This window comes from Balaenoptera borealis (assembly GCF_965194805.1).
Source record: "Balaenoptera borealis genome assembly, chromosome: 14".
NCBI classification, from domain to species: domain Eukaryota; kingdom Metazoa; phylum Chordata; class Mammalia; order Artiodactyla; family Balaenopteridae; genus Balaenoptera; species Balaenoptera borealis.
The window spans coordinates 70,070,674-70,087,235 of NC_138875.1; the positions used below are offsets into that span (position 1 = coordinate 70,070,674).

At 45.5% G+C, this 16,562-nt stretch overlaps 1 protein-coding gene across 6 annotated transcripts in view; it reads left to right on the forward strand.

Moving 5' to 3' along the window:
- Positions 1-9,586: 9,586 nt before the first annotated feature.
- The window catches only part of NF2 (NF2, moesin-ezrin-radixin like (MERLIN) tumor suppressor), an 85,528-nt gene continuing 78,552 nt past the window's right edge, over positions 9,587-16,562 (forward strand). For 3 of the 6 annotated variants that reach the window (XM_082354729.1, XM_082354728.1, XM_082354730.1), the window contains exon 1: positions 9,589-10,184. In XM_082354729.1, the coding sequence (XP_082210855.1) occupies positions 10,071-10,184 (114 nt within the window). In that variant the 5' untranslated portion in view covers positions 9,589-10,070. Of the gene's footprint in view, positions 10,185-16,562 lie in introns of all 6 variants that reach the window. The other 3 variants (XM_082354731.1, XM_082354733.1, XM_082354732.1) reach the window with 2 other exon arrangements.

The following is a 16,562-nucleotide window of genomic DNA, read 5'->3' on the forward strand; positions in this document are numbered from 1 at the left end:
ACAGACCTCAGCAGGAGCAGAGGGCCTGCAGACCCCACAGGGGGGCCCAGGAGCCTAATAGCTTCCAGAGAGAGTGGATGTGTGCCTAAAAGAATGTCCACCCGCTGAGGCTGACGCTGACGGTCAGCGTGGTGTGCCTGGGGTGGAGGAGTGAGGACAGGCTTTGATTTTGTGATTCCTTCAGCAAATATTGAGTCCACGTGGCTAGGCCATGTGGTTAGCTCTGAGACACCAAAGGCAGCCAGAACAACAAGCCCCCAGCCCTCTTGGAACTTAAGGCCTGGCCAGGGAGACAAAATCAAACTGGTACTAACCTCCTGGGCAGAGGCCTTAGGCCTACCCCTCCCCTCCCCTCTCCTGCCTGACATACTAAATATTTACTGAATGAGTGAAAAATATACACAAAAATATTTTTTGCCAACTGTGATAGAGGCTATGAAGAAGTATGTGGAGCTATGAGGACTTACAATGGAGAGCAGGAAAGAGAAAATTCGAGGTCCTATATAGACTTTGAGGGTCAATGATAACTTCTATAAGGAAGTGAGGCTTGAACTATGATTTTTTTTCTTGTGTTTTCTAAAGTTGCTACAATGAACATGTATTCTTTGCATGATTTATTTTAAAAGGATACTGTATATCATCATGATAAATGAAAAACCGAAATCAACTGTTACACACAGGCAGAACCATCAAAATAAATGCAAAAGTATTTGCAACAGATACTGCAAAAGATAACAGTATCGCCGGTACCTTGTAGCTAAGGCAGAGGGCCATGAGCCTGGGGCCTGCTCTCTGTGTTAACAAAGAAGACACAGCTGGGCCCAGTTGCTCCTTGGGTTTATCAGAGGGACAAAAAGAGAGTGAGCTCCTCATTCTGGAAGTCAGCATGATCGGAGGGTTCCCAGACACAGCCACTCAGGAAAAGCCCTGTTGGGTAGATGGAGGTGTAGCAAGTAACGTGTCACTGGTGTCATGCGGTGGAGGAACCAGGTGTGGCAGGCGTGTAGAGGTGGGTGTGACCATTTTGATCGGGCCTCACAGGTGGCCTGATTTTAGACCTAAGCTTTAAAGGCTAAGCAGGGAGAGTCAGCCATAAGGGAGCAGGGCAAGGAGAGTCTCAGGCAGAGGAAGCAATGTGTGCACAGTACGCGAAAGGGCCCCCAGGAAGGAATGGGTTCGGATTGTTCAGCACCATCGAATGTCATCAGAGGGTGGAGATGATGTGGAGGCATCTTCTCTCTCAGTACAAGGAATACTTTCCTAACAATGGAGTGGGCAGCCTTGGTGACCTGTCACTGGATTGTGCCAACAGAGGCTGCACAGCAACTTATTGGCCATGTGGTGGAGGGCATTTGGCAATCAAGCCACAGGAAGCCAGGACCCCTGGACAGGGAAGGGCTGGCCCTCCTGGTCTAGGGTGAGAGTCCTCACCAAATTCTTGGTGTTTCTGGCCACCTCTGCTGGAGAAAACAAGGGAGGGCTTACCTGCAGCCTCCTCACGCTGGTCTAGGCATTTCTAAGATGGTCTTCCCATCTCCCCCTATTCGAGTGGGATAGGAGGATCAAACTAGGTCCTCCGGGAGCACGGTCTCACCCCTGACCGGGAGAGATGGGAGATGAGTCTGCATACCCAGGCCATGTGAACCAGTGTGGCTGGCACACTGGAAGTTCAGCTTCGAGATCTCCACCCCCACCCCAGCTAGGGTGATCAGCTCATTCCAGTTTACCCCAGACTTTCCCAGTTTGGGCACTAGATGTCCCCTATCTCAGGAAACCCCTCTATCCTGGGCAAACTGGGATGTATGGTTATCCTAATTGTGGCCCTTTCCCTCTCCCCGGGACACACATCCACTCCACCCCAGAATCGTTTCCTTGCTTAACTAACCCCATTTACCCTGCTTGAAGTGGCAGGGCAGGGGGGCTGTCTTTGTGGCACTCAGTGACATGCAATGCTCGTTAACTGAGCACCTGGTATGAATGGGTCCCTGCCCCATGGACCATGCATTCTGGGCAGTAATCAGATGGATGTTGGATGACAATTCTGCAAATAAGGAGTTATATAATTAGACCATTTCCAGTTACTGCAGAATAAATTACCCCCAAATTTAGCAGCTTGAAACAATAAACATTTATGATCTCACACGGTTCCAAATGGGTCAGGAATTCAGGAATGAGTGATTAGCTGGGCTGTTTCTGGCTCAGGGTCTCCCACAATTTTGCAGTCAAGATATTGTCTTGGGCTGTGGTCATCTGAAGGCCTGACAGAGGCTGTGGGATCTGCTTCCAAGGTGGGCCGCTCACACACCTGGCAAGTCAGTGCTGGTTGTCAGCCAGGTGCCTCAGTTCCTTGCCATGTGTGCTTCTCCAGGTGCTGCTTGGGTGTCTTCACCCCATGGCAGGTGGCTTCCCCGAGAGCGAGTGATCCAAGAGAGAGTAAGGTGGAACCTTCAAGGACTTTTTTTTTTTTTTTTTTAGTTCGGCCAGGCCGTGCAGCATGTGGGATCTTAGTTCCACCGAACGGGGATCAAACCCATGCCCCCTGCAGTGGAAGCGCGGAGTCGTAACCACTGGACTGCCAGGGAAGTCCCCCAAGGACTTTTATGAATTGGCCTTGGAAATCACACTCTGTCATTTCTGAATATCCCATTGGTTACACCTGTCAGCCCTGCTCAGTGTGGGAGGGGACATTACAAGGGTGTGAATATCAACAAGTGAGATTCTTGGAGGCTGGCTACCACAATTATGTTCTGCACTAGGCCCAACTTAATTATTGGGATTGGACTCAGCTCTTCAAGCCATCTTCTACGAGCAGGCCTCCCCAGCATCATTGTCTTCTGTTCTAGGATCTCCCCTTCCCCTTCCTCTCTGAGGTCTCTTCCTGCTCACCACTGAGTCTGTGACATCTCTTTCTCCTGAACCTGTTCATCCTCCCCTCTCTGCAGGGAGCTGACCCATTTCTTCTTCTCCCTCCCTCCTTTCTCAAAGATGCCCTCATGGAATCTACCTTCATAACTCATTGCCAAGACCTACTGCCCAATCTGTGAAATGAAATGAGAGGAGCAGGGACAAAGACAGATGGGCAGAGCCAGGCGAAGAGGAGCAGGCAGGTTCATAAGTGTAAAATATGGACAAACCTGCCATCATCTATTCCCTGGGACAAATAAATCATCACTGAATGGGCTGCAGAAGAGCAAAGAGACAAATTACCCAGCTGTGGCAGTGTCACCTGCTCCTTATTGATGGGCTTTTATGCTCGGGCCCAACTGCTCTCTGAGAATTGCATCCTCCTGCTCCCATGAGACCCCGAACAGGAGTGACAGGAAAGACAAGAAAGCTTTTATGTCTCGGCTGGGGCATGAGCCACACTGCCAAGTTCCAGCCTTTCTGTAGTATGCATCATATACGTATATGAATTTTGTGACTTTGACACAGTGCCACATAAAAACATGATCAAAGTGCCACCCCATGTGTAAACTGGAAATCATACAAATGCCAGAGAAAGAGAACATTTTAACCGGTTAAATACTGAGCAATTTCAAAACTGTTGGGTTGGAATAAATTATAAATTGTGTTTACGCTGATGCCACAAGGCGGCGCCACTACAGCCGAAAACGACCACTTTCTGTGTCACTATGGAGCAAATCACACAGTTGTTAGCATGCTTTGGACTCCAGCAACTGCCTCTTTGTGACTACTGAGCTGTTATTTTGCCACTCACTGTCATTATAAACAACTTTAAAAAAGCTATAACAACGTCATTCAACAACGTCGTTCACGAAGTAGAGAGGTCAATGCTGAAAACCACGCCCCCAAATCAATACTTTGGAGCGGCTATTGGACGTGATAGAACACCGTGAAGAAGACTGAACCACCTCCGTGACAGGCGGTGCAGAAAATTTGGGAGAGTGCCAGCGGATAGAGATAACGCAGCAAAGACACGAAGCAGCATCAAAAGCAAAAATATGGTAAGATGGTTATAGATTTACGAGCTGTGCGAGCGCGTTTCATCGCCTCCTTCACATTCATTCCTATGGGGAAACATGGGTCTTGGTATGCAACGTTTTGAATCATGTGAAGTTTACAGAAGGCATCCTTCCTGAAAAAAGTGGGACTTCCCTGGACCTCCCCAGATACCCTGGTAGAAATATGGCTCCTGGAGCCCACTGCTCAAAGGGGAATGTTACAGGTTGAATTGTGTCCTGTGAAATAATAGAAAATCTTTATGTGGTCTCTGACCCCAGTTCCTGGCACCTGAGCTCCTAAAACTCTTGTAATTTCCTAAGTGATAAAAGCACCAGGAGCCCTGTGTGTTCAAATTATTTGTCTTTGATCCTGGTTCTTAACACAGAGCTCCTAAATCCCTTGGAATTTCCTGGGTGATGGGAACATCTTTTGCTCTAATGAGGCAATGCTTGATGGGCTCCTGGATGGGGGCTGGTTACTAGAAAGATTAAGCCATCATTAGAAGCCTGGAGCTTTTAGCCCCAGCCCCCATCCTCCTGGAAGGGAAGAAAGGCTAGAGGTTGAGTTGATGATGGATCATGCCTACATGAGGAAGCCTCCATAAAAATCCCAAAAGTATGGGGTTCAGAGAGTTTCCAGGTTGGTGAACACATGCATGTGCTTGGAAGGTGGTGCACCCCAATGCCACGGGAACAGAAGTTCCCTGGACCACTGCAAACCTCATCCTACGTGTCTCTTCATCTGGCTGTTCATCTGTATCCTTTATTAAATAAAAAACCGGTTAACCTAAGTGTTTCCTTGAGTTCTATGAGCCATTCAAGCAAATTATCAAACCCAAGGAGGAGATCACAGGATACCTGATTTATAACCAGTCCTCCAGAAGTTTAGATTACAACCTGGAATTCTGATTGGCATCTGAAGCCAGGGGCGAGGGTGGGGGGCAGTCTCGTGGGACTGAGCCCTTAACCTGTGGGGTCTGTACTAACTCTAGTTAGTGTCAGAATTGGATTAAATTATACGACATGCAGCTGGTGTCCCAGAGAATTGCTTAGTGTGGAAAACCCATGCATTTGGTGTCAGAAGTATTGTGGGTATGAGAGTAAAGGAGAAACACAGGAGTGTTTTTCTCACATGTGTCCCCTAAAAAAGATATTGAAGTCCTAAGCTCAGCACCTCAGAATGTGACATTATTTGGAAATAGGGTCTTTACAGAGGTAATCAAGTTATAATGAGGTCATTAGGGTGGGCTCTAACCCGGTCTGACTGGTGTCCTTATAAAAAGGGGAAACAGACATGTAGACAGCCATGCACAGAGGGAAGAGGATGTGAAGAGACACAGGGAGAACACCATGGGAAAACTGGAGTGATGCAGCCACAAGCCAGAGAACATCTGGAGATTCCAGAAGCTGCAAGAGTCAAGGAAAGATCCTCCCCTACAGGTTACAGAAGGAGCAGGGCCCTGCTGACACCTTGATCTCAGACTTCTAGCCTCCAGAGCTGTGAGACAATACATTTCTGTTGTTCTGGGCCACCCAGTTTGTGTGATTTTGCTACAGCAGCCTTGGAAACTAATACAGACTGTCAGCTTGAGACTCAAAATTATCTACCACAATAAGGAGCACAGAAATAGCAGAAAATTTCGAATTAGGCATGAGCATGAATTTTAGGCCAGAAAACAGTCATTTTTCAGTGCCTGCTGTAGACAAGGCCCCTTGCAACCTGCAGCATGCTGTCCTTGGAAGGCCATGGGCCCCGGGTTAGAGACCTGGGTTTGGGATCCAGGCTGTATTTCTATTAGGCTGTATGGTCTTTGGCCAGTAACTTAGCTTTGGGAGTCTCTGTTTTTTTAACTGTCAAATGGGTATAATAATCTACTTAATCATGAGAATTAAATGCAAATGCATGCATATGAAAATGAGCACCAGTTAAAGTTCTATCTATATGTGCTCTTAGGCTTTGGTATTTGCAATCCCATTTCCTATTCTCCCCATTTTAAGTGATGATGAAACGGAGGTCCAGAAATAGTTAAAAATAAAAAATAACTTTTTTAGGTTACACAGCACCTTAGAGTGCTCAATAAATATTAATTCCTATTTAAGAGTGACTCTTAAACATGTCATATCATTTATTATTATACCCATTTTTACAGATGAGGTAACTGAGGCTCAGAGAAGCTAAGTTATGCCCAAGGTCACAGAAAAGTAGAAATTCCTACTCAGATCTGCCTGCTTCCAACACTGCAGGTGACAGTCTGGGCAAATTCAAGAATCTTCAGGGGCTTCCCTGGTGGCACAGTGGTTGAGAATCTGCCTGCCAATGCAGGGGACACGGGTTCGAGCCCTGGTCTGGGAAGATCCCACATGCCGCGGAGCAACTAGGCCCCTGAGCCACAATTACTGAGCCTGCGCGTCTGGAGCCTGTGCTCCGCAACGGGAAAGGCCGCGATAGTGAGAGGCCCGCGCACCGTGATGAAGAGTGGCCCCCGCTTGCCGCAACTGGAGAAAGCCCTCGCATAGAAATGAAGACCCAACACAGCCAAAAATAATAAATAAATAAATAAATAAAAATTTAAAAAAAAACATTATTTATTAAAAAAAAAGAAAAAAAAAAAAAAAAAGAATCTTCAGTCCTGGGCCTGAAGGGAAGGGGGTGAGCACCAGTGATTTCCTAAGGCCTTGTAGGTTCTTTTTTTTAAAAAAAGTATTTATTTATGGCTGCGTTGAGTCTTAGTTGCGGCACGCGGGCTCCAGAGTGCATGAGCTCTCTAGTTGCAGCACCTGGGCTTAGTTGCCCTGCGGCATTTGGGATCTTAGTTCCCCGACCAGGGATTGAACTCATGTTCCCTGCTTTGGAAGGTGGATTCTTAACCACTGGACCACCAGAGAAGTCCCAGGCCTTGTAGGTTCTTACTCACTGTTATTCAGGTAGGAGCTGTTATCTGCAACTACTTTCATCCAGGCTCAGTGCTTCAGGATAGCACCTTGGAGAATCCTAGCTATGGCCTCAGGCGAATTCCCTGGCAGTCCAGTGATTAGGACTCCATGCCTTCACTGCCGAGGCCTGGGTTCAATCCCTGGTCGGGAACTGAGATCCAGCAAGCTGCTGGTGTGGCCTTAAAAAAATAAATAAATTAATTAAAAAGGCTATGGCCTCAGAAGTCTTAGGTACCAGGTCGCACATCCTTCATCTTCCCATAGATGGGAGAGGGGCACCCCCTGGTTGTGACAAACAAAAAACAAAAAACAAAATAATCTCCAGACATTGCCAAATGCCCCCCTGGAGGGAAAGGATGTCACTTGGAGAAACTCTGATCTTCTGGAAGAATGAAGGAACAAAATATGTCAGGTGAGATCTGGATTTAAACAGTCCTATATGCAAATTGCAACTCTACCAATTATGATTTTGAGTAAATTACTTCATTTCAGCCTTATCCAGTTTCCCCATGTATAAACAAGGGATATATACCTACCAAATAGGGTTTTGAAAAAGATCAGAAGAAGCATGCCAGGCACTTTGCAGAGTACCTTATATGGTAAGCACTTAATATATGGCAGCTATTAACATTGTTCCCATAGTTGAGACTGTATTTCCTCATGTCCTTCACTTATTCATGCAACAAATATTCATTAACTGGTGTCTGTGTGTCAGGTCTTTCTTAGTAAGCCCTACCTGAATTTTTCTTTCTCAAAACCTTATCTGGTATGTACTATTACCATCTCTATTTATTCTGTGTGAACAGCACTTTTAATGCCAGCATAATATTCCATCATGTCTATTTTGATTCCTGGCCCTGGCCTCCTTTCTGAGGTCCAGACCCATACATCTACCTGGATGTCCCCCAGGAATGTTAACAGCATGTTTGGCCAATTAGCCCAGTGCCTGGCACCTAGCAAGCCCTCCATAAAAATGAGCTATTACTGGCCATCAGTGTCATTTTTAGCCCCTGCTGATCCACCTCCTCTTGCTACTCCTCAGTGGGTTCTCAGAGTCACTTATTTTCTGTCAGCAGTCTTGGCCCTGGGTTAAAGCCCTGATTTGTTGTCCCTGTGGGGAGCCCATAGGAGAATCCAGCCTGGTTTTCCCACCTGCGGGGAAGAACTGAAGCAATGAAAATAAAGACACTCCCACGCTAATCAGAGTGCCCTAAACAACCAGTTTGGTGGGGAGAATTTGCTAGCAGTAGGCAAGACATAAAGTTCCCCCACGGCAGCCTGGCAGCCTTGTTGAGTGTGCCAGCAAATGATTCCTGGGGCCTGGCTGGTGCTTCACGGGCACCGCCGGGGCCCATGGAAAAGAGCTAATTTATGCTATTAGTATAGTTACAGCAACAGTGTCTGCTGAGTGTTCCAAAACTGTAGTTCATGGTCTTGGGGCCAGAACAGGGAGGAGCAATTTAGAAGCCACCACCAGGGAAGCAGAGCAGAGTAGAGGTAATACCAACAGCCTCCGGGTGAGATAGGCCTGGGTTTGAGTTCCAGCTTTGCCCCTCACTAGTTGGGTGATAGCCAGCAAGTAGCTCTGTCATGCTGAGCTTCTATTTCTTCACCTGTAGGGTTGGGGTGATGCTAATGATAGTTATTCGTGGAATGCTTCTTGATCAACCATTCAGGTATTCAACCATTAAGAGTTATTCAAAAATAGGATTTTTTTTTTTAATACACAAAGTTATACTTCCCCACCTCACACACACACACACACACACACACACACATCCATATAACCCTTGATGACATTAAAAAAATAAATAATACACGTATATGATCCGAAATAAATTGGAAATCACACAGTATAAAATGAAAAATGCTGTTTTTTTTGGTCTGGGCAGTGGCTTGAGGGATCTTAATTCCCCAACCAGGTATTGAACCCGGGCCCTCCAACGTAAAAGTGCGGAGTCCTAACCACTGGACCGCCAGGGAATTCCCCCAAAATACTTTCATTAAAAAAAAAAAAAAAACTACAAAAAGAGCAATTTCATAGGATTCAACCTAATATGACCAGCCACCGTTCTAAAGCTTTATAGTCCTCAACAACCCCATGAAGTAGGAACAACTATTATCCTCTCCCTCGGTAATAATTAGAATTTCTCCTAAAGAGAAGCAGAAGGACTTGGGAGGAAAGTGCCGGCTACCTAAACGGCCTCCACAAGTGATTTGAAAGTTTCAGAAACAGAGGTCAGTACATGTAATTAATTAAGTTCTAAACAGGATTATCCGCCTGGTGTCCGAAACACGATCCCCTGGGGCGCCACACGCGGCGCAGACTTGGTCCGAAGGGCAGTCCCTCGCGGTACCAGGGGTGACCTGTCTCTCTCGCCCCCGCACGAGCCTCTACGTGTTTTCCCGGGAAAGGCGAGCCGAGCTCCGCCGCCTCAACCAGTCTTGCTAGAGTAGGCTTACCCCTGCGAACAAAAGCATTCGGAGAGACTGCCGCCTCAGCCACTCAACGCCGAGCCCAGGCCGGCGCCTCCAATTAGATCTGAACTTCCAATTGGTGAAGTGTTGTTGAAGACGGTGGGACAGAGCGGGAAAGTTCCTCCTCCCTCGGAGGTCTCAGCCAACCGCGGCGTCGGGGCGGCAGCCGCCGCGTTAGGTTGCGCCGCGTGTAGTGATCTAGGGGGCCCGAGGGCGGGGCGGGGAGCAGGCCGGGGGCTGCGGGGAGGGGACGCTTCCTGCGGGCGCGCGGAGTGAAGACGGTGACAGCCACGCGCGCACGTGCGTGCCCGGCTGCAGCGCGGCCCCGACACCTCCCTTGGCCGCTGAGAAGCGCGCGGGGTCTGGGCCGCCGGCGTCTAGGGGCCCCGTCCCCGGGCGTCACCAGCGTCCCCGGCCCGAGTCCCGGAGAGCCGGACCGTGCCCACCCCGTCGGTCCCCGATCGCGATCCCTCCCTGTGGCCGTCAGGGTCCGCCCCCCAACTCCCATTTCGGTTCCCGGGGCAGGGTCCTCGCGGTCCATGCTGGCCGCTGGGGGCCCGCGCCGCTCAGTCAGCTCCCGGGCCGGCCGGCCGGCCACCATGGTGGCCCTGAGGCCTGTGAGGCTCCTCCAGGGAGGCTAAAAGGTCCAGAGCGCAGGCCTCGGGGCGCGAGGGTCCCGAACCTGAGCCCCGCGCCATGGCCGGGGCCATCGCTTCCCGAATGAGCTTCAGCTCGCTCAAGAGGAAGCAGCCCAAGACGTTCACAGTGCGGATCGTCACCATGGACGCGGAGATGGAGTTCAATTGCGAGGTAACTGGCTGCAACGGGCTGCGGCGAAGGGGAGCGCGGCGGGATCGGGCCGGGTGCTGGTCCGGCACCGACGCGGGCGCCCTTGCCGCGGTGACAGTGGAGGTGGAAGCTTCGGGATTCTGTTTATATCATCTCTGGGCAAAGATAGAGTCAACCAGAACTGGAAGGGGCCATCTAGGCCCAAATCCTCATGTTAAAGATAATCGCTGCTTTTTTTCAATGGGGCTTTCGGGTTTGGAAGCACTTCCTGAAGGTTTTCATTCATTGTTACTGCAAGAGTCTGAAAGCATTCGTGGTAGCGAATTCTAGTTTTCAGTGTCACGCTTAAGCTCCAGTTCTATAGAGTTTAAACTTTATTAGATAATATTATGTACCCCAGATATTATAAGTTGCATCTCGTTTTATTGGAAAGTCTATAGTACTTGTTTCCCTTTTTCACAGCTTAAATTTTCTGGGGAAAAACAAAAAAACTTTGAGGAAAGAGACGGTGTCTTAAACTTTCCATACAGTTTCTATCATGATGGTAACAGTTATCATTTATTGAATACTTCCTAAATGCCAGATATTCATACACTTAATTCTCAAAACAACTCAATGAGGTAGGTACCCCAAACCATATATCTAGTAAATGGCGAAGGGGGGTTTTGATTCAAGATCTTAGCCAATACAGTACTGCCTCTCAAGTAGTTTAAGTCCTTGCTACTCAAAGTGTGGCCTGTGGACCAGCAGCATTGGCAGCAGTAACCTAAGTCAGGGGTTGGCAAACTTTTTCTGTAAAGGCCCACATAGTAAATATTTTCAGCTTTGCAGGCTTTAGGGTCTCGGTTGCAACTACTCAACTCAGCTCTACCATGGTAGCACAAAAGCAGCCTTAGACAGGATCAACTTCCAGCATGACAGGGTGAGGAACTCCACTGACCTGGTTCACTGTAAACTGGTAAAACATTAAAAAAAAAAACAGTTTAAACCCTCTGGAAATTGCCCTAAGGGCAAACATCAAGTGAAAAAACAGCTACTCAAGAAAATCTATGAAAATTCGGTAAGAAAGGTAAGAGTTTGTGGTATTTGTTTTTGTTTTGGCAGAGAGGCATAAGGGATCTTAGTTCCCTGACCGGGGATCGAACCCACGCCCCCTGCAGTGGAAGCGTGGAGTCTTAACCACTGGACTGCCAGGGAAGTCCCGAGAGTTTGTGGTATTTGAACCAAGACCACTACTACCGTCCCTGCTCCCAGCTCTCGACAACGGCTGCAGGCTGCAACCCAGTACACTGGGCTCACTCTCCCCCTAGCTCCCAGTCAGACAGCTTTCTTCCCAGGAGGAGCATGACTTTAGGGCTTCTCCTGCCCAAGGCTGAGGCTAAATCCTGGGTGAGTGAAGCTGAAAGATGGGGCTTCCTTCCTTCACCCAGCTTCTACTTATGGAATGGGAGCTGTACTCTGGGCATGGCCCACCGAGAGTACTGGGGTCCCAGTTGCTCTATCCCCACCCTCAGTTTGTGAGATGGTGGTACCAGCCAGGAGAGGCAAACTGAGAAGACCTCAGGCTAGTGTGTCTCCCCCTCCCCCCTTCTATCATCTGCTCAGAGATTTTGTCTGGAGGGAGAAGCAGGCTCCTAATCTCTTCCCAAAAAGTAGTGGCTTCATTTGCAGTAGAGTGTGGAGAAATTTATGCCTAAGGGTGCTTTCAAGAACTGTGGAGGTTTTAGTGAAAGGCAATTGGGAGGAGATCTGTGGATTTAATAAAGATACAGCCTAGACTGTAAGCCAGCTAGTTTGCAGGAGAGAATAAGACAGCTGGGAAGAGCTTTCCTGGGGTCAGAACAAATATCAAACACTAATCTCAAAAGAGCCACCTTTTGATTGGATTACTTTGTAGAACAAGTTATGCCCCAGGGCATTGTTGAAAATAATAGAACAATATACCACAATTAGTGGAGTTTAACAGTTGGGTGTGACCAGGGAAAGAGAGGGAGAGTCCTACTAAGACCACTGTCATCTTGGGTGACTTTGGGCAAATCCAAAGATATGTCTTCCTGAGGAGCAACATCATAGGCCATAACACTGTGAGAAGGGAAATAGATTTCACTAAAACAGTCCAGCCAGTCACTAAACAAATAAGCAAGCAAATAACAGTAACCAGCCGGGTTGGGTGGGGGGGGGAAGCACTCCCTAGAGTTGCTGTAAATATGTTCACAGAACTGAAAGAAAGCATGATTAAGAAGTAAAGGAAGGTATAATGACATTTTTGCATCAACTAGATAGTATCAGTAAAGAGATATGAATTATAAAAAGAACCAAATTAAAATCCTGGAACTGGGGCTTCCCTGGTGGTGCAGTGGTTAAGAATCCACCTGCCAATGCAGGGGACATGGGTTCGAGCCCTGGTCTGGGAAGATCCCACATGCCGTGGAGCAACTAAGCCTGTGCGCCACAACTCCTGAAGCCCGGGTGCCTAGAGCCCGTGCTCTGCAACAAGAGAAGCCACCGCAATGAGAAGCCTGCACACCATAACAAAGAGTAGCCCCCTCTCACTGCAACTAGAGAAAGCCCGTGCACAGCAACAAAGACCCAATGCAGCCAAAATAATAAAATAAATTAAATAAATTAATTTTAAAAAATTCTGGAATTAGAAAATACAATGACTGAAATAAAAAATTCGCTAGAGGGGCTCAAGGTAGATTCCAACAGGCAGAAGAAATAATTAGTATTACTTGAAGATAGATTGATAGAGATTATGTAAGGTGAAGAGTAGAGAGAAAAAGAATGAAGAAAAATGTACAGAGCCTCAGAGAAATGTGAGGATCATTCAGTGCACCAACATGTGTAATGGGACTACCAGAGGAGAGGAGAGAGAAAAAATATTCCAAAAAAATTGGCTGAAACTTCCTAAATTAACTGAAAAACAATAACCTGTATATTCAGGAAGCTCAATGAACTCCAAGGAGGATAAACACAAAGAGATTCACAGACACATCATAGTAAAAATGCTGAAAATCAGACAGGGAGAAAATCTGGAAAGCAACAAGAGAAAAATGACTTGACACTTATGAGGGAACCCCAATAAGATTAACAGCTAACTTCTCAGCAGAAGCTGTGGAGGCCAGAGGCAGTGGGATAATATTCAAAGTGCTCAAAGAAAAAACTTATCAACTAGGAAACCTATATCCAACATAGCTGGATATAAATGAAAAGGACATTTCAAAAACAAAGTTAAATAAAGACTTTTCCAGATAAACAAAAACAGACTTTGCTGTTTAAAGACCCACCTTACAAGAAATATTAAAGGAAGCTTTTCAGGCCTAAAGCAAGTGACCCCAGGTAGTGATTCAAATCCACGTGAAAAAAATCAAAGAGCACCAGTAAATGTAATTATATAATTATAAAAGTCAGTATAAATGTATATTTTCCTCCTTTTAACTGATTTAAAATGCAATTATATAAAATAATTTGTATATAATATACAATATTTGTATATACTGTATTGTTGGGCCTGTAACATGGAAACGTAATATATGTTTAATAGCTGTGCCAATAACAGTACAAAGGAGGTGGGTGAAAACCAAGCTGTAATAGGCTAAGGAAATGACTACAGATGGTAAAGTAATAACTACAACAATGTATTGCTGGGTTTGTAACTTTAATAGATATAGTATACAATAATTATAATACTATAAAAAAGGGGGAAGGGAACAGAACTATGTAGAATAACATTTCTATATAATCGCTACAGTTAAGCTAGTATAAATCTGAAGCTGATTCTTTTTTTTAATATATATATGTATATATATTTAAAATTTGTTTAATTATTTATTTTTTGGCTGCGTTTGATTTTCATTGCTGCGCGCAGGCTTTCTCTACTTGCAGCGAGCGGGGGCTACTCTTCATTGAGGTGCGTAGGCTTCTCATTGCAGTGGATTCTCTTGTTGTGGAGCATGGGATCTAGGCACGCAGGCTTCAGTAGTTGCGGCACGTGGGCTCAGTAGTTGTGGCTCGCGGGCTCTAGAGCGCAGGCTCAGTAGTTGTGGTGCATGGGCTTAGTTGCTCCGCAGCATGTGGGATCTTCTGGGACCAGGGCTTGAACCCGTGTCCCCTGCATTGGCAGGCGGATTCTTAACCACTGCGCCACCAGGGAAGTCCAATATATATATTTTTTGATGTGAACCATTTTTAAAGTTTTTATGGAGTTTGTTACAGTGTTGCTTCTGTTTTTGGCCCCAAGGCACGTGGGATCTTAGCTCCCCAGCCAGGGGTTGAACCTGCATTGGAAGGTGAAGTCTTAACCACTGGACCACCAGGGAAGTCCCTCTGAAGCTGATTCTGATAAGTTGGGATTATGTGGTTAAACCCTAGAGTAACCACTTAAAAAAAATCTTTAAAAATACAGTGGAAAAATAAATAAATAAATAATAGTGGAAAAATCATTAAAGAAATTTAAATGCTTCATTAGAAACTATTCACTTAATGCAAATCAAGTAATAAAGGAGGAATAGAGAAGTAAAAAAGACAAGAAAAACATAGAAAACAAAAAATAAAATGGCAGTTGTATCCCAAATAATTAGATAACTTAAATGAAATGGACAAATTCCTAAAATGAAACCAGCTACCAAAAGTGACTCAAGAAGAAAGAGATAATCTGAATAGACCTATAACAACTGAAAGAGTAAATTAGCAATAAAAATACTACTCACGGTGAAAAACCCATGTTCTACCCACTAGTGGCCCAGGTGGCTTCACCACTGAATTCTACCAAACATTTCAAGATCAATAAATACCAATTCTTCACAAACGTTTCCAAAAAACTAGAAGAGGAGGGACCACGTCCCAGCTCATTTTATGAGGCCATCATTATCCTGATACCGAAACAAGACAAAGATAACACAAGAAAATTAGAGGTCAATATCTCTTATGAGTATGGAAGCCACAATCCTTAACAAAAATATTAGGAACCCAGCAACATATTAAAAAAACTATACTCCATAACCAAGTGAGATTTATCCCAGGAATGCAAGGTTGGTTTAACATCCAAAAATCAATTAATGTAATATATAATATCAATAGAACAAAAAGCAGAAATTACAAGATTATCTCAATAGATGCAGAAAAAGCACTTGACAAAGTCCAACAGCATTTCATGATAAAAGCACACAACAAAATAGGAATAGAAGAGAACAGCCCAATATCACACTTAATGGTGAAAGACTGGATCTTACTCTTTAAGATCAGGAATAAGACAAGGATGTCCACTCTCACCACTTCTATTCAACATTGTACTGCTGGTGCTAGCCAGGACAATTAGGCAAGACATGAAATAAAAGGCATCTATATTGGAAAGGAAGAAGTAAACCTATGTCTATTTATACATAATATTATCTTGTATACAGATATTTAAAATTTTTATTTATTTATTTAACGTCTTTATTGGAGTATAATTGCTTTACAATGGTGTGTTAGTTTCTGCTGTATAACAAAGTGAATCAGCTATACATATACATACATCCCCATATCTCCTCCCTCTTGCGTCTCCCTCCCACCCTCCCTATCCCACCCCTTTAGGTGGACACAAAGCACCGAGCTGATATCCCTGTGCTATGCGGCTGCTTCTCACTAGCTATCTATTTTACATTTGGCAGTGTATATATGTCCATGCCACTCTCTCACTTCGTCCCAGCTTACCCTTCCCCCTCCCCGTGTCCTCAAGTCCTTTCTCTACGTCTGCGTCTTTATTCCTGTCCTGCCCCTAGGTTCTTCAGAACCTTTTCTTTTTAGATTCCATATATATGTGTTAGCATATGGTATTTGTTTTTCTCTTTCTGACTTACTTCACTCTGTTTGACAGTCTCTAGGTCCATCCACCTCGCTGCAAATAACTCAGTTTCATTTCTTTTTATGGCTGAGTAATATTCCATTGTATATATGTGCCACATCTTCTTTATCCATTCATCTGTCGATGGACACTTCGGTTGCTTCCATGTCCTGGCTATTGTAAATAGAGCTGCAGTGAACATTGTGGTACATGACTCTTTTTGAATTATGGTTTTCTCAGGGTATATGCCCAGTAGTGGGTTTGCTGGGTCGTATGGTAGTTCTATTTTTAGTTTTTTAAGGAACCTCCATACTGTTCTCCATAGTGGCTGTATCAATTTACATTCCCACCAACAGTGCAAGAGGGTTCCCTTTTCTCCACATCCTCTCCAGCATTTATTGTTTGTAGATTTTTTTGATGATGGCCATTCTAACTGGTGTGTGGTGATACCTCATTGTAGTTTTGATTTGCATTTCTCTAATGATTAGTGATGTTGAGCATCCTTTCATGTGTTTGTTGGCAATGTGTATATCTTCTTTGGAGAAATGTCAATTTAGGTCCTCTGCCCATTTTTG